General features: G+C 41.4%; 1 protein-coding gene across 8 annotated transcripts in view; it reads right to left on the reverse strand.

The window, feature by feature from the left end:
* The window catches only part of HTR4 (5-hydroxytryptamine receptor 4), a 205,830-nt gene that overhangs the window by 36,568 nt on the left and 145,092 nt on the right, over nucleotides 1-24,170 (reverse strand). For 5 of the 8 annotated variants that reach the window (XM_070374584.1, XM_070374582.1, XM_070374578.1 and 2 more), the window contains one exon: nucleotides 4,040-7,584. The exons of the other annotated variants lie outside the window; for them this stretch is intronic. In XM_070374584.1, the coding sequence (XP_070230685.1) occupies nucleotides 7,494-7,584 (91 nt within the window). In that variant the 3' untranslated portion in view covers nucleotides 4,040-7,493. Of the gene's footprint in view, nucleotides 1-4,039; nucleotides 7,585-24,170 lie in introns of those variants that run through there. 8 annotated transcript variants of the gene reach the window in all.

A 24,170-nucleotide genomic window follows, 5' to 3' on the forward strand; every position in this document is an offset into this window, starting at 1 on the left:
TGCTTTATTGACTATGCCAAAGCCTTTGACTGTGTGGATCACAATAAACTGTGGAAAATTCTTCAAGAGATGGGAATACCAGAACACCTGACCTGCCTCTTGAGAAACCTGTATGCAGGTTAGGAAGCAACAGTTAGAACTGGACATGGAACAACAGACTGGTTCCAAATAGGAAAAGGAGTATGTCAAGGTTGTATACTGTCACCCTGCTTATTTAACTTCTATGCAGAGTACATCATGAGAAACGCTGGGCTGGAAGAAGCACAATCTGGGATCAAGATTGCCAGGAGAAATATCAATAACTTCAGATATGCAGATGACACCACTCTTATGGCAGAAAGTGAAGAAGAACTAAAAAGCCTCTTAATGAAAGTGAAAGAGGAAAGTGAAAAGTTGGCCTAAAGCTCAACATTCGGAAAACTAAGATCATGGCATCTGGTCCCATCACTTCATGGCAAATAGATGGGGAAACAGTCGAAACAGTGTCAGACTTTACTTTTTTGGGTTCCAAAATCACTGCAGATGGTAACTGGAGCCATGAAATTAAAAGATGCTTATTCCTTGGAAGGAAAGTTATGACCAACCTAGACAGCATATTCAAAAGCAGAGATATTACTTTGCCAATAAAGGTCTGTCTAGTCAAGGCTATGGTTTTTCCAGTGGTCATGTATGAATGTGAGAGTTGGACTGTGAAGAAAGCTGAGTGCCGAAGAATTGATGCTGTTGAACTGTCGTGCTGGAGAAGACTCTTGAGAGACCCTTGGACTGCAAGGAGATCCAACCAGTCCATCCTAAAGGAGATCAGTCCTGAGTGTTCATTGGAAGGACTGATGCTGAAGCTGAAACTCCAATCCTTTGGCCGCCTCATGCGAAGAGTTGACTCATGGAAAAGACTCTGATGCTAAAAGGAGAAGGGGACGACAGAGGATGAGATGGTTGGAAGGAATCACCGACTCGATGGACGTGAGTTTGAGTAAACTCTGGTAGTTGGTGATGGACAGGGAGGCCTGGTGTGCTGCGGTTCATGGGGTTGCAAAGAGTCAGACACAACTGAGCAACTGAACTGAACTGAACTTCCAGTTATGTGCTATTTGGGATTAGCACGGCTTCCCTGGTGGCTCAGATAGTAAAGAATCTTCCTGCAATGCGGGAGACCCAGGTTCAATCCATGGGTCAGGAAGATTCCCTAGAGAAGAGATTCTTGCCTAGAGAATCCCATAGCTAGAGGAGCCTGGCAGGCTACAGTCCATGGGGTTACAAAGAGTCAGACAGGACTGCGTGACTCACACTTTCACTTTCACTGGAATTAGCATATGTAAAATAAATGAAGGATCGTTACAAATGTAAGCAACACTTCATGGAGAAATAAGGGAGACAAGAGGAAAAAGACAAGAAGAGGATTATCTGTGTTAAGGATGGTTCTTGTTGCTAAAGAGAACAGGTATCAGGTGGATCAAGTCCCCTCAGCTAGTGACACTGGGGAGAAAGGCTACACTTGGCAGGGTCAGGGTTCCATTTCCCCATTTCTGGATCCAAATAATCTCTTTGTTCTTGGGGAAATTCCAGGTTAACTTCTATGTGATGGAAAAATGATACCTACCTGGTAGAGTTTCAGTTAAAATACTTCCCATAAAGCCTGGCCCATAGTAACTAACTGATGAATGGTAACTAAAATGTCCTTGTTATTGTCAGTTTTTACTTACTTCTGTGATCCCATCTCCAACCACTTTCCCCACATTTACTCAGTGCCATGTACACTTACCAGGCTCATTATTGCTTCAGATTCTTTGCCGTTGCAGTTTCCTTTGCCTGACATAATATTCCCCCAGATTAACACACGCAGACTCCTTCCTCTTCAATATTCTTTTCCCAGGTCATAGGGGGCTGATCTCTTGATGTTTTCTGAATACCTCACACAATGTCCACACCCCTGCTTCATCTCATTTTTTTTTTTTTTTTTGCTCTTCATAGCACTTGTGTGTATATAAACTTGTCTCATTCATGTTTTATATGACTCCTTTCTTATTTCCTGGCTCCCAATGAGGGAATCTCATCAGTATTATTTTTTAATGGATCTTTGACAACAGGCCCTAGCACATGAAGTGAAGTGAAGAAAAATCGCTCAGTCGTGTCTGACTCTTTACGACCCCATGGACTGTAGCTCACCACATTAGATCAGATCAGATCAGTCACTCAGTCGTGTCCGACTCTTTGTGACCCCATGAATCGCAGCACACCAGGCCTCCCTGTCCATCACCAACTCCCGGAGTTCACTCAGACTCACGTCCATCGAGTCAGTGATGCCATCCAGCCATCTCATCCTCTGTCGTCCCCTTCTCCTCCTGCCCCCAATCCCTCCCAGCATCAGAGTCTTTCCCAATGAGTCAACTCTTCGCATGAGGTGGCCAAAGTACTGGAGTTTCAGCTTTAGCATCATTCCTTCCAAAGAAATCCCAGGGCTGATCTCCTTCAGAATGGACTGGTTGGATCTCCTTGCAGTCCAAGGGACTCTCAAGAGTCTTCTCCAACACCACAGTTCAAAAGCATCAATTCTTCGGCGCTCAGCCTTCTTCATAGTCCAACTCTCACATCCATACATGACCACAGGAAAAACCATAGCCTTGACTAGACGAACCTTTGTTGGCAAAGTAATCTCTCTGCTTTTGAATATGCTATCTAGGTTGGTCATAACTTTCCTTCCAAGGAGTAAGCGTCTTTTAATTTCATGGCTGCAGTCACCATCTGTAGTGATTTTGGAGCCCAGAAAAATAAAGTCTGACACTGTTTCCACTGTTTCCCCATCTATTTCCCATGAGGTGATGGGACCGGATAGTAGATGTTTAAAATATGTTTCTCTGACTATTGACAGAAACTATGTAACACACAGAAACTACCCAGAACACGGCGACTATTAAATCAATGTTAGTTCCCACCCCCGTGCATGGGTCCAGAGAATGGCTGCTCCAAAGTGAAGAAAGACAAGATGAAAGGAAACCAAAAGAGGGTAGATTTGTCCAAGGTTAGGTCAGCCCAGGTTTTGAGGTCTAGTTCTCTGCCTTGACACAGCAGATGCTTCACAGGAGGTGAAGGCTCAGGTGGTCATTCTAGATGGATGTTTCAGGAGATGAGGCTTTTTCTTTATGGAGGAAGAGGTTCTGTAAATAAGTGGACAAGTGTGATTCTGAGGAAAATCATCAGGAAAAATGGCTTGCAGGAATCTTACAAATGCTTTAGAAAAATAAAGAAGGAAGGAAAAGCCACGCACCATCACAGACTTTCAGTGGAGAGTGACTTTTCCAGCTGCTTAAGGTTTTTAGATGTCAAGAAATCTCCTTCCAGCGATGGATCATAATGAGTAGAGATGAGGGAACCCAGATATACCTGTTCTCCATCCTACTTGAACCTACTGCAATGGAGTTCCAGGTAAATCTTGTGTATGAAGAAAGAGCTTTGATTTGAAAACCTAATTCTTGCCCACCCGCTGCATGTCATATGTGAGATGATGGTGGCCCAAGGATTAAACAGAAGAACTGGGTGAGCACACTGCCCCCGCCTGCTGATGGGGGTCTTTCCATCACCCCATTCTCAGAAGACCTGGGACTTGAATTTCACTGACATGTATTCTGGGCCTCAAATTCCAGGAACTCCAGAATCCTGAGTTGTTTATGACACAAAAAGAGGAGGCACATGATTAGCAACCTCAATTCAAGACCAGTGAGTATATAGTACAAGCGCCATGCTGACTTGAATGACGCCTATGTCGTATGCCCTGAGAGTGGCTGGGCTGAAGCCTTCCCTATGCCCTTCCTGGGATGACCCATGTAAGAGAGAGATGTCTAGTACTTGAGGCTGACAAAGGTAACAGGAAGACAGGCAAAATCACATTATTTAGGAGTCCTGAGCTTCTGTCTTTACCTTGAAGAGAGCCTGATGCTGGAGACAGAAAATTCTCCAGCATCAAACACCCAAAGCTTCTGAGGGGTGAGTTGGGCTATGAGATAACAGAGAAGCTGCAGAGAACTGAGGCACAGGATTGACTTTGGCATTTTATTGTATAGTCAAAATTCTCCTAATAGTTTTAAGACATTAGATTTCCCTCCATATATAATTTCTATAACATGTAAAGAATGCACAAATATAAACATATGTATTTTATTAATGTTTATCAATAAATAGAATTTATCAATAAAGAAAACAAGGCTCCTGTTTTTCCTAGAACACATTCTTGGGACCTGTGTCAAAAAGTGGATTGCATCATAAAGCCAAGGGTATAGAAACAAATTAGAATCAGGGGTCCTAGTACTTCAAAACTTTAGCTTCAAATAAATCATATGTATAACTAACAATTTCATAAAACCAAAATATAACCATCATTAAAACTTGCAAGCCTTTGAAGATATATATTTAAATCCCATGTTGTGTATAATGGGCACACATGTACTTTATATGTTCATTACACAAGGGGATTTAGTTTGCTAGAAAATTCATGAGTGGCCCCACTTGTAATTCTGCTTTATTAAAAATGTAAACAAAATGAAGGTGCTATCTAGACAACACTAAGTGACAATTAACAATAATTTACATAAACTATCAGATTTTTTAAAATCTCAAATTATTTGCTTCAGTATCTCAATAGACTCTATATAACTATTAGCTTATCATTCATGATCTAATTCATGTTGGAGGGTTCTTTTCATATATATATATAGAGAGAGAGAGAGAGAGAGAATTAACAAGGTGGGGACAATTTCGATGACCCAAGTCTTTGTCTAAATAAATGTTTTCATGGCAAAAAGGTATTTGAATTTATTCCATGTGACTTTGAGGTTACATGAAAAATTAGGCTCATTATCACAAAATGTAGACTGTAGTCCTCATCTCTCTCTACCTACCTCTTTACTTTGAGAACAACAAAATCCCTTCAAATGAGAGTGTTTGTGATGTACAAATTTGCAGTGTTGGTGTGTTTTGGGTAGCTTAGAATAATCAAATGCAGAGGGGGTAAATTTGGGAGAATGGACTCCCCAAAAGATGATCCCTTGGTATTGTTTTTCAGTATAGGAAGCTCACTCTCTAAACTGGTCCACTTTTTAGTGAAGAAATTCTTAGCCTTTGACTACCCAGGAGCACTCAAAGTAATTCAAAGTCATAGTAAACAAAATGGCATTTTATGATTTACAGAACATCTTCACAAAAATTATCTAATTTATCTCCACAACAGCTTCATGAAGTAGGCAGGAGAGATTCTTTCTGAGGCCGGAGAGGTCCAGTTACTAGTTCACAGTCACACAGTAAGTCACAGCAATTGATTCAGGGCCCTTGAAGCTTCTCTTCTCCCTCATCCTTACTGCACATTCATGGAAGCTGTGGACAATGTGGGCAGCAGCCCAACAGATATAGTGTGAGTCTCACTGCCAGGATCAGGGCCTTGCAGTTCAAAACTTTGCTGATCTCTCCTTTGTATTAGAGGAGGATCATCCTCATAAAGGTGGTTGTCTCCTAAGCTCCAATCTTGTTAATGGCACAGGGACAGTGACTCAAAAAAGCACAGGCAGTTGGTCCATCCAGAGTCAATGTACAAGACAGGACTTAGATAAACTTTCTTCATATATGATGAGAATAGGTCCCCAGACGAATCTGCTCCCGTTGATCAGTGACAACCCCAGGCTACACCAGGAGCATTTCAGCATGGTGCATCTTTCTCAACAACATTTGGGAGTTCCAAGTCACATTTCTCATTAGAGTCTTTTCCCGTTCCCTAACAAGTGATTTTCTCCACAAAAAAATTGTAAGCCTTAGCAGGACTCAGAATTTTTCTTTTCTTTTTCTTTTTTTTTTTTTGGCATTTGGATTGTCTGACGGCAATCTTTTCTTTCTCATTCCAAAGTCTCTTCCAGGCTGGTGCAATTCCAGAAATAAAGTAAACATCAGTGGAAATGACATCTGACTTCTTAAACAGCAGGAACAAGGACAGTATGATGAAGTCCTGAGATGCTATCAAACCACAGCCAAGACCAAAGTGGAAACCTCACAGGGCTCTGGGATGTGGCAGTGTTTACTTCCCTGGGACCTTCACTCTGGGACATGTGCAAGAGCTGTGAACTTGGTTTTGAATGAAAGACATCCAGGTTTATCTGAAGGGCAAAGCTGGCAAAGTCAAAAGTCTAGAAGGCCCAGATGAAGTGGCTATGAAGTGGCTAGTTCCTTTGAAACAAAGTCAAAAGGCAGGCAGGTCACACCTTTTCGAGGTAGCTGATGGCTATAGCAGCATCCTGTTGTCATAGAAACAGAAAGGAATCTTAGAGATCCCCTGGTCCAAACTTCAGTTGATAGATGAAGAAAGTAAGGTACAGGGAAGGAAGGGCATGGGTCACGATCTCACATCATGTTAGAAGTGGAGCCAGGGCTGGAATCCAGGTCCTCTGGCTTTGAGTGAAGTGCTATTTTTCCACCCTGAGCACTGCTTGGTCCTGCTCCTCCACCTGGGGAAACTGCAGTGAGTGACAAGTCTTGGCAGCGTGAGCCTCCAACAGTTCTCTCCTTTGGGAGCAGCAAGGTCAGATTCAAGGGTTATAAATTGGTACCATGGACTTTGCCACAACCTCATGGGAAAGATTCCAAAATCTTTCAATAAACACGATGATGCCGCTGGTCCTGCCCAAGGCTCTCGAGGAAATTATTTGTTCTAGGAAAGTGAGCATCTCAGAGCAGGAGGGCTTGAGGTCATGGCACTGGTTGGGAGCTGTCTGTCTTCTGCTTCCCTCCGAGGTTGCTGCAGACATGGTTTTCCTCTGAAAGATCGTTGCCCTGTTTCTTCCATGGTGAATAAATGGAGCATGTCCTGAAGAGAAGGACTGACAAGGACATAAGGAAGAGCAAGTAGAAGTCTGTGATGGACACGGGAGGACGCACAGTTGGACCCAGACTCTGGGTGGAAAGTGTATTAGTGTCTGGCACAGAGCAGGACAGAGATGAGCCAGTGAGCAGTCTGAACATGGCTGTGACAGACACGAACAAGCAAGAGATGCGTGCTTTTGGAACAGAACTCTGACCAAGGCAGGCGCAGGGAGGATATATTTTGGCAGTGATGTGAGCAGGCACAGCAAAGAAGGAATATTTGGAAACGTCTATGATTGAGATAGGACACAATGAGCGATCCTGTTTGGAACATGAGCAAGACAAACCAGGCATAGTAAGGGTATAAACTGGGGACAACAGAGACTATGAGGCCAGAAAGAGGGAGTGCTAGGAGATAAAAAGATCCCTTCCAGGGGGATCTCTGGCGAAGAACCTCCCAGTGAACAAGGGGACCACCCTGTCCCCTGCCACCTGCTGGAATCCTGGAAGAAAAGCTCGACGAGCACAGGGTGCCTGCACCAACAGACGGAATGCTGGGTGAAGAGAACACCGGGTGCAGTCATGCACAAGCAGCAGTTTAGGACCTGGCCCTCTCTCGGAGGGATGGCTGTCTTCAGGGTCACTGCCCCAGGGGCCTAAGTGTCACTGGGCTGTGCAGCCACCAAAGGAGAACTTGCTGGGGGGTGGGACTGACTCTCCCATTGGCCACCACATTCCACTGCATCCCTAGAGAGGGGAGAAGATCACAGAACCTCAGAGTTGGAATGGACAGAGAGTCTGGTGCAAAAACCCACCCACTGCAGGAAAGCCCCTGTGCCATGCAGACAGGTGGTTGTTTGGCCCCTGCTTAGAAATCTCCACTGACTCACCAGGCCATAGTATTTTTGATCAGCTTTAGTTATTGGAAATAGCTTATTAATATTCTGCCAAAATGAGCCTTCCTACAGCTTCTATCCAGTGGAACTACTATGCCCTCCAGGCCCACTCAAAATTCTTCTCTCTGCTAATTATATCCTCCAAGTTTTCTCTTCTCCAGGCTACACATTTCCATTTTCTTTAATAGTTCATTATATATTATGGTTTCCAGATGATTGCCCATAATGGTCACTGTCCTCTAAACACAATCCTTATTAAAATTATCTCTTATGGAATACAGAACCAGGAAAGAGCCCAAATCTACATAGTGAATCTAATTTATGTCACAAACTTTTCATCATCAATTTAGTTTACTTCTATGGATGTGATTAAGTTCATTTCCGACAATGATAATATTCTATTGGCTACGTGTTCAGTTAATTGCCAGGTTTTATCTTTTTTCATACAAATAGCTGTCAATTCCTGTGGTTCTTTACTACACTGGTGCAATTTTTATTTATATGTATATTTATTTATTTACTCATTCACTTATTTTGCCAAAATATAGGATATTACATTTGTCTCAGTTTAATTTCATTTTATTGATTTGGTATCATTTTAGTCAATTGAAATCATTCTAAATCATAACAATTTCAACATTCAAGATAGGATTATTTAGCACTGACTCAAGTCAGACTTTAAGGCTTCTACAAGCACATAAGAAGATCAGCTATTCGGGACAGGGGGACACATGTACACCCGTGGCTGATTCATTTCAACGTATGGCAAAATCCACCACAATATTTTAAAGTAATTAGCCTCCAATTATAATAAATAAATTAATTTTTAAAAACATGAAAAAAGAAGATCAGATAACTATTGCTACCTAGATCTTTCAGTTTAGTATCATTTGCCTTTTAGATCTTCAATTTTCAGTCAAGAGAAAAAAAAACTATTGATCAAACAGGGATAAACCAGAACCTATGGTACCCCAACACAGACTAGCCTCCCAGCAAATGGGTAATCATCAGTGTGCCTGAGAATGGACCCACCCATGGAAGGCTTTGTGCAATGCCTTGCTGAAATGTCCTGTCAAGCAGTAAGTCTGTCCTAATAGACAATGAAATGAGTTGACATCAATTTTTTGTTGTTGTTGTTTTAATGAAACAACACTGACTCTTGCATACATACCATTTGTGTAATAACTGTTTTCGATTTTTGGTAAGGTCTATTTCAAGTTGTGAGGCTACAGTTTCTGGAGTCTACTTTATTCTTTCTTTAAGAACTAGGGCAATATTTACTGATCTCCAGGCTGCTATAAAACCCTGAGTCCACAAAAGAGCACCAGTCAGAGGTCTCATCAACCAGTTCCTTTAATCCCCTGAGAAATATTAATAATACATCTTGGCTCAGAGACAGTTAAAAGCTTTCCATAAATCTCAGGCAGCAACTTTCTCCCTGTGATGTTCTCTTCTTTCCAGTTGGAAGACTATTCTTACTGAAGCAGAATATGTAAGATTTCTTCCCTAAATAATGAGAGCTAACTATTTTTGGGTTTTCTACTTGCTCTGAACATAGCTATTGATTCATCCTTAGTTATATTTTCCTTCGTTGAGATTTTTCACGTGCCATTTTCAAGCATGAGCTCCCTAGAAAAACTCAAAATGCAACCTCATGTCTTTACATACCCCTTGTATTTTCCTCTGTTTTTATTCACTGAACATATCTATTAAAAGAATGACTGAATAGAAAGGAAGAAAGAAAAGGAGAGAAGGAAAGAAGAAGGGGAGAGAGGAAGGAGGGAAAGGAGGAGAAAGAGGAGAAGGAAAGGTTTCTCATTTCTCACTGGCCAAATTCCCTTTGTATCATACTTTTTATTATCATTAGCAACAATAAAAACAATCACTCATTAGGGTAGCGCCTGTGTGTCAGGGCCTGGGATAAGTGTGTTATGTGCATTAATTAGTATAGTTTAAACCCACTTAACAGACAAGGAAACTGAGTTTCAGAGTTAAATAATTTGCCCAAATTTATTCAGTTAATAAGTAAATCAGACCTTAAAAATTCTGGTCAGTTTTGATTCCAAAATCTGGACCCTGAATTGTCCTGATACACTGTCACTCGTCATCTTAGGAACCATTACTGCTAAGTTCAGTATTCAGGTTCTGTGTCCCCAGCATTTCCATGTCCCGTTATGATGGACTCTAGGGCAAAAGGCATATGTACATGGGTGTATATTACATCTACTCCTCCTATGGGAAGCCTACAGTATGATGTGTCTTCTTCTTTTACTGAAACACAGTGTGACTGGGACACTAGCATGGAACTCTTTCCTCTTGCCCACTAAAGGAGCATCTTTGCCAAGAGGTGCACATATTTTCTGTGATGCAGAACCAGGGAGACTAGGTGGAAAAAGGAAAAGAAAGTGTGAAGTCAGGATAGCAGAGAAAGTAGAGGAAGGGGTTAAGTGAGTAAACACAACAAAGAATGAGCAGAGGGGATGGAAGACAGAGCAGGAAGACCTGGGATAAACAGAACCACTGAGTTGGGTGTGTGGAAGGCTCCAGAGCAGTTGCAGAGCTTGGGAGGAGGTTCTTTGAGAAGTATCTCCAAGAGGTTACACTGGTTCTCTCATATAATCCTTCCAGATAGTCAACTAATGATTGAGACTTCTGCAGAATTGCTGGTACCACTCCTTTTTATCCAGACAATATCAATATAGCTCTTGTCGAGGAGAGAAGAAAGGAAAATATCCCAGTCTCCTAACTCCATGGAGAACTCACAACCAACTCCCTCTCAGCAGGAGAAAAGGAGACCTGAGAATAACGATGGGGTGATCTTGCATCCTGGTTGGCCTGTCAGTCTCAGTTGACACTATTGTATGAATCACAATTAACAGTTTAATGTCTTCTTTTTAGGTCTTCGTTCAAGATACAGAATCATGGTGCAGTGTGCTGTGCCCCAAGAGATATTGTTCCCACATCTGTCCATAGAATTTTCCAAGCAAGAATATTGAGGTGGGTTGTCATTTCCTACTTCAGGGGATCTTGCCAATCCAGGGATTGAACCCACATCTCCTGCATCTCCTGCATAGGCAGGTGAATTCTTTACCACTGAGCCACTGGAAAGCCTCATACAATGGGAACATGACTTTAACATTCAGTGAGTACCTTTTGCTTTCAACTGCAAGGCCACCCTATTAACTAAGCAATGCAAACAGTAAACCAGGAGACAGGAACCTGGACTCTGATGTCTTTTTAGCCTTCGATCATGGCATGCCTCTGATGACTGAGTCCCTTTCCTGTACCTCATTTTCCTCATGCGTTAAACCAGAGAGATAATCTATGAGATCCTTTGCAGCTTTGACATTCTGGTTCTATGAGTAGCAGAGATGGTGGGTGACAGATACAGACCTTCTGACTGGGCACCAGCTGTGTGTGGGACTGTTCTCCAAAGCTGTGGGTATTTGAATTTGGCTTTTAATATTCTATTGTTAGTATCTGATACTTTATATTCTGTGTGGAGGGAGGAGGTTTCTCTGGAAACACAGGAAGATAATTTTGGGATTTGTATTCAAGAATCTGAAATACCTCAATTTTTGAATCTGTGAAGTCACATTGCAAAGCTGTTAAATGTATCTGGCTAGGATAGGACAGGGAGGGGTGGAGATGCTGCAACTTAAAATGCAGTGAGATCACAACTGTCATTCCTCAAACATATGCTTAATCAGAAACATTGGCAGAGCCACTCAAAACCCCTGGTGCAAAACACGATTAAAAAAGAATCTCTGATATTTTAACAGATGAATTTTTTAAATGCAATTTCTTGTTTTAATAGTTTTAGTAAAATCCTCTACAATTCATGAAACATTCTTATATCATTCCACATATAACCTTCAACGTAACTCTGTAAGGAAGGCAGGTAGGTACAATGTAGGGGCATGGATTGACTGATAGGTAATAGTGGATCTAGTGCTATAAATCAGGTGGCCTGCCTTCCAAATTAGGAATTCTGTCCACTGGGAAACATGGAAATCATTGTACGGTGGGAAGAGTTTTGTGATGAAGTTTAATATAATCGGTTGATGAGACAGAGTTAAAATTACATTTGTTCCAGAAGAAGGGGGAGAAGGAGGAAGAGAAGGAAAAAGAGGAAAAGAGGAGAAAGATCACTAAGTCATCTTTTACAAAACTGTCCAGAGACTACGTGCATCAGAGTTATCTTGAATACCCATAACAAATCCAGATTCTTAGGACCCACACACCAGACCTCTAATGACAGTGTGGGAGTAGGGAGAGGGCAGAGGTGAGGAGGGGAGAGCAGAAATCTGCATTTTTAAAAGGTGCTTTCACATTATTCTTGGGCACATGGAAGCATGATTCCCCGAGGAGGTGAATGTCCCTTTATTCTACTTACACCTGAAGCAGAGTTTAGCAACAGAAACATAGGGAAGAGAAAAGACATGTGAATAGGAAGAACTAGAGTTTGAGGCATTCAGTGATTCTTCATAAAGGATCAGAAAGAAAGCACTGAATTGCATGCAAACAGTTCATTTTAGCTGGGTGGACAAGTGGTATTTGTTGGCTTTTATGACATTGATGATGAAATGAGGAAAGATTTGGTGATGAATCATAAAAATGAGATAGCAAAAAATGTAAATGCACAAAAAATGAGTTGCACAAAGCAATATTTTTTAAGGTGTTTTTTATGTGATGAAAAAAACAATGACTGGGTACAACAACTGATAAAAACTACTAGAACTGTTTATAAACGGTGAGCATATAAACTTGTACTGAGTTATTAGTAAGTTTAATGGCTCAGAAGGTGACAGACTAGTGTCTTTAGAGCACTATCAACCAGAACAGAATATTGATGCTGGAAGATCCAGTATTTCCCAAATATGCAGTGCTTTCCACAGATGATATACCAAACAAAGAGGCATAGCATTAAACAACCTGAATTGCAGTAAGGAGATTCAATACTTCTTTCACTCATTCTGCTTATTCTAAACAGAAATACTTAGTTTGGCCCCACTCTGGCTTTAACAAGTCTCTAGTACCTAATAAAATGGAGAGTAGGCCTTTGCTCAGAGTTTTTGGCAAGCAATATTATTAAATTTTAATACTAATAAAAATTTATGCAAATAACAATAATTTGTTTTGTTTTCATTGTATTTGTTTTTTAAATCATCTTCTGTATGTGACTTTGCATTTAAGGTCATGATAGAGTTTCCAATTTCCAGAGATCAAATTGCCAACATCCGCTGGATCACTGAAAAAGCAAGAGAGTTCCAGAAAAACATCTATTTCTGCTTTATTGACTATGCCAAAGCCTTTGACTGTGTGGATCACAATAAACTGTGGAAAATTCTTCAAGAGAGGGAATACCAGAACACCTGACCTGCCTCTTGATAAACCTGTATGCAGGTCAAGAAGCAACAGTTAGAACTGGACATGGAACAACAGACTGGTTCCAAATAGGAAAAGGAGTATGTCAAGGCTGTATACTGTCACCCTGCTTATTTAACTTCTATGCAGAGTACATCATGAGAAATGCTGGGCTGGAAGAAGCACAAGCTGGAATCAAGATTGCTGGGAGAAAGATCAATAACCTCAGATATGCAGATGACACCACCTTTATGGCAGAAAGTGAAGAGGAACTAAAAAGCCTCTTGATGAAAGTGAAAGAGAAGAGTGAAAAAGTTGGCTTAAAGCTCAACTTTCAGAAAACTAAGATCATGGCATCTGGTCCCATCACTTCATGGGAAATAGATGGGAAACAGTGGCTGACTTTATTTTTTTGGGTTCCAAAATCACTGCAGATGGTGACTGGAGCCATGAAATTAAAAGAAGCTTACTCCTTGGAAGGAAAGTTATGACCAACCTAGACAGCATATTAAAAGGCAGAGACATTACTTTGTCCACAAAGGTCCGTCTGGTCAAGGCTATGGTTTTTCCAGTAGTCATGTATGGATGTGAGAGTTGGACTACAAAAAAAACTGAGTGCCAAAGAATTGATGCTTTTGAACTGTGGTGTTGGAGAAGACTCTTGAGAGTCCCCTGGACTGTAAGGAGATCCAACCAGTCCATCCTTAAGGAGATCAGTCCTGGGTGTTCATTGGAAGGACTGATGTTAAAGCTGAATCTCCAATACTTTGGCCACCTGATGCGAAGAGCTGACTCATTTGAAAAGACCCTGATGCTGGGAAACACTGAGGGCAGGAGGAGACGAGGGCAACAGAGGATGAGATGCTTGGATAGCATCACTGACTCAATGGACATGAGTTTGGGTAAGGGAGTTGGTGATGGACAGGGAGGCCTGGCATGCTGTAGTTCATGGGGTCGCAAAGAGTTGGACATGACTGAGCGACTGAACTGAACTGAACTGAGAGTTTCCTTTACAAATAGATCTATTCAAATTTCAAAAAATGTATTTAAACATAGATAGCAAACAGCATGGGCAGAATGCTGATATGGGTAAAAATTGTGAAAATAGCAGGCAAATGACCAAAAAAAACCCTATCAGACAGTTGTGAAAACCTAATTGCAGAGAGTAGAGTCTTGACAAGGACATAAAGCAATGCATCCTCAGGGTAGAAACTCTGGGCTCTTAGGACAGCACTCTTTTTATTATTTTGTGCTGCTTGCAGAAAGGACCCCAGTTAGCTGAATTTGCAGTTCGGAACACCTAACCTTGTAGCTTGGGCAAAATATATTCTAAGGGGTTCTTTAGTTTCATCACCAGTGTCAGATATGTCCACGTTTCAACATGCCAAAGTACAAGATCAAATCAGTACACACAGCTTACTCTGTTTATCCATATGCACATATAATTAAAGTCAAACCAAGTTGCTTGTGAGACTTTTTTCCATTGCCTATCATAGTTCTTGAAAGACAAATAAAAGACTAGAACTTTTAATCTTTGGGGGATCAGACTGTCTGCCTGCTTCTTCTGCTAAACTATTTTGATATGAAAGAACCTAAAAATCTGCAGGAGAAAAATGTCTTAGGTATGGATCCATGATAAAATCAGCCAGTATAAATTTAAGTGAATGCTTATTATGTGTCAGTGATTGTGCTAGGCTAATCATGGATTATCTCATGTAATTTTCACAACAATCCTATCACAGAGCTTTTTTTACAGTATCTAGTTGAGTGAGGCTTAGCAACTCGTCCAAGTCAAAGGGCTAGGGAGAGATGGAGCCACAATCTGAACCAGGCAAATTCAACAGCAGCAACGGCTAAATGTGCACCTTCACTCAGTAAGTACCCTTGACTCTTAGACACTGCAGGCAGGAAATGTCCTGCTTTCTAGAAGCTGCCCAGGTGAGCAGAGAGTGTTTTAAATACGTAAAAGTACTTAAGATCCCACAGGATAAGCTGAGTCTCCAAGAAAAAGAGAAGCAGGTGGTGTGAGGGCCCAGAGGAGGAAGTGATTAGCTCAAAGATTGGGGGAGTAGAGATCAGGAAAGTTTAGAGCTCATGTTGGAACCATGCCTCAAGAAATGAGTAGGCTTGTACCAGGAAAGAAAGTGAGAAAGAGCATTTGGGGCAGCAGAAGTAACTCAGAGGCTGGAGAATTCACTGTTTACCTAAAGAAAACTGATCAATCTTGCATGCTTATTGCATGGGGAGTTAGGTCAGGGGAGAGTTGGGAGAAATGAGTTGGGAAACCAGATTGGGTCAGGCAAGAAGGACTTTACATGCCCTTCACTATCTGCCCACTGCAAATCACACTGTATTGCTCAAGGTTATTCTATTACAGCTCAATCCAGTTGGCATTTACAGTTTAAAATCCCACATGCCTGAATGGCCTTAACATCCTCTTAAATGATACATGTGAAATAGCTTCTCTCTCTATGGTGATATTATACACATAGTCCCAAAAGAAAACCAGAGGCAAAAAAATTATAATTTGAAACCCTGCCAATGTCTTGCCTTGGGTAATAGTAAGTTACCCCTCACTGGGAGGAGAGACAGACAACTACCTACCAGATAAGTTATAGAGGAGATCACTGCACTGGTTGGGATATTTGACCATATTGCTTCTGAAGCCCAGCCCCTGTCTAAGAACCAAATGTCCTCCATTATTTCAAGAGTTTTCAATTAACTAGCAAGGAGCATAGCTTAGTGGTTAACAGCAAGAGTCTGAAATCAGATGAATATCTGTTAGAATCCTGGCCCACCACTTGCCAGCTATAGGATAGTAGCCAAGTAATTTAACCTCTCAGAGTCTCAATTTTCCCATCAGTAAAATAGGGATAATAATACTTGCTCCATGGGTTATATTAAGAACTCCATGAGATGACATATGTAATGCACTTAGCTTAATCCCTGGCAAATAAAACCAACTCTCAGTAAATGGCCGATGCTAAGATAATGATAATAAAGATGGTGATGTCTGGACCAGGAACCAAAGTATTCATAGGCAACTCGTTGGTATACATGACAATCATACACACACACACACATACCTTCCCCCACAGTCAGAAACTCAAAGCAGGCAATGCCAATTCATAAATAGAAGAAAAATTCCATTATAACACCAGCAAAGGAAATAAAAGTCTGAGAAGAATAAAAGGAACATGAGTAGGCACCAAATATGTTTGTTTGTCAGGGTTATCAAAATACAGATTCACCCATTTCTTAGAGAACAAAAACCTCTCCAAGAATAATTCTAACTGTGAAATATTTCGAAGAATCTTATAAAAAACAAGGATGAGAAAATAATTCGGAAATCATCTTGTGGAAAGCAGGTTCTTGGCTCTTTGGTTGAACACAACCTGGAGCACAGTCAGATGTCTGTTTACATAACCAGAAGCCGTTCACCAGGTTTCTTCCCCTAAAGGTTAGGGGTGATTTCACAGCGCTTCTTGGAGGACAGAAGCTAGAACTTTCTGCCTCACTCCCTTCCCCACAGTTCCCCTTTCCTTGCAGTTGAAGTAATTTTCCTTCTCCTTCTGAATTTCTTGCTCAGGAACTATCCTATACCTTATGAAAAGGATATTATGTGATTTGATCCCAAACCATTTCCCCTCAGACCCAGTTCTGACAACAAACCAGTTTCAGAAATAGGAGCCTTGTCTTCCCAACTTAGAGTTCCTCCTTTTTTCTCCTACTAAGATCATGATTATGAGAACACAATTCATCAATAACTTACTTATTCCAGGCTCCATCTGTATAATATCTCATATCGGCATCATAATAATGTTATGAGGCAAGAATCATCTTCACTCCCACTTTTTCATAGAAAGAAACAGGGGCACCAACAGGTCAAGGAACTTGCCAGGATCACACAGCTTCAAAGTGGCAGGACCTGAATTCAGACAGGTTCATCAAATGCCAAGTCCTATTCCTTTAGCCACAATACCAAACTGCTTCACCAGTGTTCTGATTTCCTCTGGATTGGGATCCTGCCTTATTACTTTCAGACCAGTGAAGTCCTAACAGTCTTAACTGTTCACATGTTAAAAAGGAAGAACATGAAAACCAGGATGAGGGGATGTTTCTTGAATCTCAATCCCTCTCCTTAAAAATCTTTATCAGCAATTCCTTTCATATCAAAGCCTCAAACAATAGAAATTTATCTTGATGGGTGGATATGACAACATTTTTCTCAGACACAATGTCAGGCATAAAACCAGCTGCAGCTCTGATCACCTACAGAGGCTGGGAATGGATTCCTTTCTTGCACGCATGCGTGCTCAGTTGCTTCAGGTATGTCTGACTGTGTGCGACCCTATGGACTCCTACTCCCCGCCAGGCTCCTCTGTCCATGGGATTCTCCAGGCAAGAATACTGGAGTGGGTTGCCATGCCCTTCTGCAGGGAATCTTCCCGACCCAGGGACTGAACCTGCATCTCCTCCATTGTAGACGGATTCTTTACCATTGAGCCACCAGGGAAGCCCAGATTCCTGCCTCAGATGCGTCTAAATTTCCTACCAGCCAGAAGAATCATAAAGAAAAGAGAATTGACAGCATCACTCTGGCACATCTCTTCCCACAAGTAACCTTTTCAGAAGGTCTCCAGCTTCAACCAAAGAAAATACTATGCTGGTTGAAGGTTTGCTCTCTTTTGTGTTTAACTGCACTGTGGGAGGATTTTGTGGATCTGTAACTCACACAATCACAAATGAAGGGTCTGAGAACATCTCCTTTGACCCCCCCACCCTTTCCTTGACTAAGCTGACTAACAATCCATCAATGCTTCCAGTGACTGGTGATCATCCAATTTTATCCTTCTACTTAATTAGGAACATCTTAGTAAGCAGTCCGTTCCATTTTGTGTTGAACTATGTATCCTTAAAACTTCAATCCTTTATAACTACCTCTTTTCTTTGTTGTTGTTTAGTTGCTAAGTTGTGTCTGACTCTTTATGATCCCATGGACTGTAGCCTGCCAGGCTCCTCTGTCCATGGGATTTCCCAATCAAGAATACTGGAGTGGGTTGCCATTTCCTTCTCCAGTGGATCTTCCCAACCCAGGGACTGAACCCATGTCTCCTGCACTGGGAGATGGATTCTTCACCACTGAACTACCAGGGAAGCCCACCTCTTTTCCTTGGGATCCTTCAAAACAAATTGGTTCCCTCTTTCCAAAACAGCCCTCAGATATATTAAAAACAACACTTATGACCTGAATCATCTTTGAAACCTAAGCTCATCATCCCCCATTCCTTACATTGTTCTTCACATGGCATAAATATTGCAACAACAACAAAAAAAATCATGATGTTTATCTTCTCCTGGAGACACTCCTGTTTGTGGACACCCAGAATAAGATGAAGCTTTACCACTGCTATGGACCAGGGCCGAGTGTCACTACAGAGAGGACTAAGCACACATTTCGGAGAAGGCAATGGCACCCCACTCCAGTACTCTTGCCTGGAAAATCCCATGGACAGAGGAGCCTGATAGGCTACAGTCCATAGGGTCACTAAGAGTCGGACACGACTGAGCGCCTTTACTTTCACTTTCATGCATTGGAGAAGGAAATGGCAACCCACTCCAGTGTTCTTGCCTGGAGAATCTCAGGGATTCCCAGCCCAGGGGAGCCTGGTGGGCTGCCGTCTATGGGGTCGCACAGAGTCGGACACGACTGAAGCGACTTAGCAGCAGTAGCAGCAAGCACACATTTACACGGTGGTATGCTTTTCTAGTGGGTCTCTTAGTGTGCTTTGGAAGCGATTCCTTCCTGAACAGCTGCTCTGACTAAATCGGGAGGGCTATGTCTCTGCCAAGTACACGCTGTAAGGGAACAAGCTTGTAGAGCCTGCCTTATAGAAAGGGCTTATCTGCAAGCTTACTGCCAGCACTCTAACCACGGACATTCAGAGCCCTTCCTCTCACAAACACCTGGCTTTTACAGGGGTTTCCACTCTATTGTCCTATCTTGGGAGTGGGTGTGGATTAAGAGGAGTCAAATGATGCAGAGGCTGCACTGTACTAGGCAGATAAGAGTACACACAACTCTTGGCTCCTGCTATCCCCTGGCAGAGGTAAGGAGTTTCTTTGTTGCAAAGCTCAGAGGATTACTTTAAAGCAGGGTTTCTCAACCTCAGATTTATTTTGAAATTTGGGACCAGACAGTTCTTGGGAGGAGTGGGATATCTCATGCATTCTTGGATGTTTAGTAGCATCTCTTGCCTCTATCTACTGGCTGCCAGTAGCATCCACTAGTTTGTTTGTTTGTTTTCTCTTTTTTTGGCCATACCATGCAGCATGTGTAACTTCCCGACCAGAGATAGAACCCACACCCCCTGCAATGGAAGCACAGAGTCTTAACCACTGGACTGCCACGGAAGTCCAACATCCACCAGTTGTGAAAACCAAAAATGCCTTCAGACATTGCTAAATGTCCCCTGGCAAACAAAACTGCCCCTAATTGAGAATTGCCAGTTTAAATCCAAACTATCTCAATAGTTTAAGACATGGTGTTAGTTGCTCAGTTACGCCTGACTCTTTGCAACTGTAGCCTCTGTACATGGAATTCTCTGGGAAAGAATATTGGGGTGGGTAAGCCATTCCATTCTCCAGGGCATCTTCCTGACCCAGGGATCAAACCTGGGTCTCCTGCATTGTGGGCAGATTCTTTACTGTCTGAGCCACCAAGGAAGCCCCTTAAGACATGGAGCTAGATCTAAACTTGAAGCATTATCTACATCTACTTTCTCATTTTATTGCTGCAGAGAGAAATGATAGCAATCAGTAAGAAATTAGAAGACAAGCTTCACCTGTTCCAGTATACTAATGGTTCTCAATCCTGCTATATACATTAGAGCTCCTAAAACATATGCATTTCTGGTCCCTAACCAGACCAATTAAAATAGAATCTCTACATGTGGAAGCCAGGAGTTCCCAGTGCCTCTAGTGTGCAGCCAGGGTCCAGGGTCAGAGACTCACATCACACTGCCTCTGTTCTTGCCACCAATAAACCACCTTGAGCACCTCTGGAGTTGGGTGTGGTTTGGGGTTTGCCCTGCAGGGTGACATGCACAGTGGGGCACCAATCTCAGACGCCTGGTACACGGGACCCTAATACCCTAGAAACAAGAGCACTTGCAGAGCAAAAGGGGGAAAACAAATACACATAGTGTGTAACCAATTTGTTCAACAAGCTAGCATGTTTTGCACTAGATCAAAGAAACGCCTACAGGTAATTTAAAAGCCAGAAGTCATATTCAAAATAACAGTCCCAACTGTTCAGCACAGGGCATCATGTACTCAGGAAACAAGTCTTGTCTCATGTTGTTTAAACAATTATTTATAAACAGTGTGATTAATTTCATTTCATTCATTTCTGGCTTTTCTCGTAACAGAGGAAGCTCAACCTTCCTTGTTTAAGCAGTGTTTATAACATAGAGATTTCTATTGACTCATTCGTCAAGAAATGCTTATTAGGAAGCTGAGAAAATAACTGGATAAGTTGTTTGTTTTAACCAAGACATGAGCAACATTATATCTACAATTATAGTAACAATGGTTATGGCAGCTTCCACTCATGGAGCACTTTTCTATGTAACAGGAGCTGGGCTCAGCTCTGCATATATGTCATCATATTTAATCTTAACAAAAGTCCTATGAGATGGGTTCTAATATTATCCCTGTTTTCAGTTCAGTTCAGTCGCTCAGTCGTGTCCGACTCTTTGTGACCCCATGAACCGTAGCACGCCAGGCCTCCCTGTCCATCACCAGCTCCCAGAGTTTACTCAAACTCATGTCCATTGAGTCGGTGATGCCATCCAACCATCTCATCCTCTGTCACCCCCTTCTCCTCCTACCCTCACTCTTTCCCATCATCAGGGTCTTTTCAAATGAGTCAGCTCTTCGCATCAGGTGGCCAAAGTATTGGAGTTTTTACAGGTGAGAAAATAGAAGCCTAAAGATGTTTGGCCACATTGCTAAAGATTATATAGATGGTAAATGACAGATCTGAGACAGGACTGACAGCCAGGTGTGACAGACTTCAGCCCCTACAGCCATTATGCTACATTGGGTCGAATGCCTGTTTGGTTACAGACCAAAGCTCATCTTTCTCTGAGTCAGAGACTGGAACTTATCCTTGACAATACGTGTCAGTGGAAGGGAAAATGTTTAGGTCTCAGCACTTTAGCCCAGAAGTGGGCATCCTGGAGGAAAGCTTAAGCCACTTGATTACCAAACTTTTGCAGGTACACTCTTCAAACACCACTAACTTTTCTAACCCTGAGTATTCGATGAGGCAAGTGGAGCTCTTGTAATGTTACTCTGACTATGTTCCAGTGTGATATCAACAAGAACCATGTTCTGTGAGAGCTGCCTCAGGTAGGGATGGGACAAAACTGAGGACAGGGCCAGCTTCATGGCTGTGTGATCAGAGCAATCACATAGGAACTCAGAGCTTGCTGTACTGCGCTGCTTGTCCACATCTTGGAATTTGCAATAACTTTATCTTTGAACTTATGAACCCTGAGGGACAATGAGGCATGCACGTGAGCAGAGACATGAGCGATGTGCATGCACACAGTAGTTCCTTGCTGCCCGTCACATTAGTGATGCCCCGTGAGCACAGAATTCTGGTAGACCCACCAAACATATGGAGTTTAGTCAGATTCAAAGCAAGCTCAATGTGAACATATAATTTATATGAAGTATTTTCCATTCTCAAATTGTCTTTCTGTCAGCAGCTTCTTTAACATGCTTTACCCTGTGTTTGCTGTCTCACTGAATTTCCACAGAACATGGTTCCACTACAGTTCTGCACCCATGTTTCCTATCAACCCTCTACCAACACCAGCAGATGACTGGTGGCCCTGAGAGTACATGTTTTCCATCTGAACCAGAACTTGCCGGATGCAGAAAGAGGCAGAGATTGTCTAAGAAAAAGAAACTATCAAGGAACCCTACCATGTCTTTTTCACAGTGTTACTCTCCTGTATTAGCCAAGCATTTATGTTTAAAGTACTGACATAGAAAGAAAGGATATGATAGAGCAAGTCGTGGTTCTTTTCTCTGCAGTCCTCCTTTACTCCTCAGTAAGCTGAGGGGAGAATGTTAGTAGAATATGTATGCATCAAGAAGTAAAATAAAAATAATTGCATTAGTTTTATGCACTGTCTGGTAAAAATAAAATACATAAGCACGTCTGAATTTCAAAATACAATTTGTGTAATTTTGGTTATTCCACATACAAGTTAAACGCTCTTATTTTTGTATTTAACACGGCCATTGCACAGCATAAAGATAGATGGTAAACTTTCTGCTAATAATTTAAAAATGCATTTTGTTTTTCTACTAGAGAACAGGTACGTAGCAAATAAAATATATATGACAAATTAAGAGAAAGACTGAGGAGGAAAGAAAATGGCTTTACATTTTAATACTTTTAAGAGAAATTTGTTCCTGCCCTTTGAACCAGAAGCCCCACATTTTCATTTTTCACTGGGGCTACAAATTATGTAGCCAGTTCTGGAGGTGATCGAGGAAGAGAAGGCGAGGTCATTCTCATCCATCCTTTACTGTCCGAGCTATCAGGGAAGCACCTCTCATCCATCTTTGACCTGCCTGGAGTAAATCTGCATTGGCTCAAAACAATGAGATAAATGTTGAATCCAATTGTAGCCTCCAAAGTTCAAGGTAAAGGCCAAAAAAAAAAAAAAAGGCTTTTAAATGCCAAACAGCTTTTCAACATTAGCAGAAACCTCTAGGGATCTAAAGTAAATCAAACCTAAATTATTTCCTCGTCTGTGGGTAATCTTCCAATCTACTAAATGAAAACCTTTATTTAAATACAGAATTCTGACGGGATGAAACTAAAGGATAAGAAAGCTATGGTACATAAACACAATGGAGTATTACTCAGCCATTAAAAAGAATATATTTGAATCAGTTCTAATGAGGTGGATGAAACTGGAGCCTATTATACAGAGTGAAGTAAGCCAGAAAGAAAAACACCAATACAGTATACTAACGCATATATATGGAATTTAGAAAGATGGTAACAATAACCCTGTGTACAAGACAGCAAAAGAGACACTGATGTATAGAACAGTCTTATGGACTCTGTTGGAGAGGGAGAGGGTGGGAAGATTTGGGAGAATGGCATTGAAACATGTATAATATCATGTATGAAACGAGTTTCCAGTCCAGGTTCGATGCACGATACTGGCTGCTTGGGGCTGGTGCACTGGGACGACCCAGAGGGATGGTATGGGGAGGGAGGAAGGAGGAGGGTTCAGGATGGGGAACACATGTATACCTGTGGCGGATTCATTTCGATATTTGGCAAAACTAATATTGTAAAGTTTAAAAATAAAATTAAATTAAAAAAAAATAAAGGTTGGCAAGTGGCTTCACCATGAATAAAGCAACTATTCCAGTTAAGAGTTAACCAAAAAAAATTTCTTTTTGTGGTGAAAATTTATTTGAGTACACAGTCCTGGTAAATGATAGGGTCTAGGTAGGGTCTGATAAGGGTATCCATCTATTCATTAGACAAATGTATTAACTTAACAATGAGCTACACCCTGTGGGAACTTTTGAGAATAAAATGGACATTATCAGCCCTCAGGGACTGACAGTGTGCTTGCAGATAATAAAGAAGTAAATGAAACATAAATATAATTAAAAATTCTGATAACAGGAAGTAATAATGAACCTGAAGAACTTTTTCCTCCTAGTGTTTTTTGGGGGAAACTCATTCTCTTTCTTAGTTTTACTTTTTCCTATTTTCACATTTCTTTTTATTGCTTCTACATATAAATCTGAATATAATAATCTTGTGCATGGAAATGTCAAAGATCATACAGTCCATCCATTAGAATAATTTTATTTATTATTAAGCTCTAGTGGATAGTAAGAGTTAATAATATGAGGAAAAATATATATTGCTTCCTTCCAGAGAGAAGGATCAAATTGCTTTGGAGCAGTTTTGTCCATTGGGACTTTTTACGATAAATGAAATAGTCTTTGTTTGCACTA

Source organism: Bos mutus, chromosome 7 (genome assembly GCF_027580195.1).
Source record: "Bos mutus isolate GX-2022 chromosome 7, NWIPB_WYAK_1.1, whole genome shotgun sequence".
Classification (NCBI taxonomy): domain Eukaryota; kingdom Metazoa; phylum Chordata; class Mammalia; order Artiodactyla; family Bovidae; genus Bos; species Bos mutus.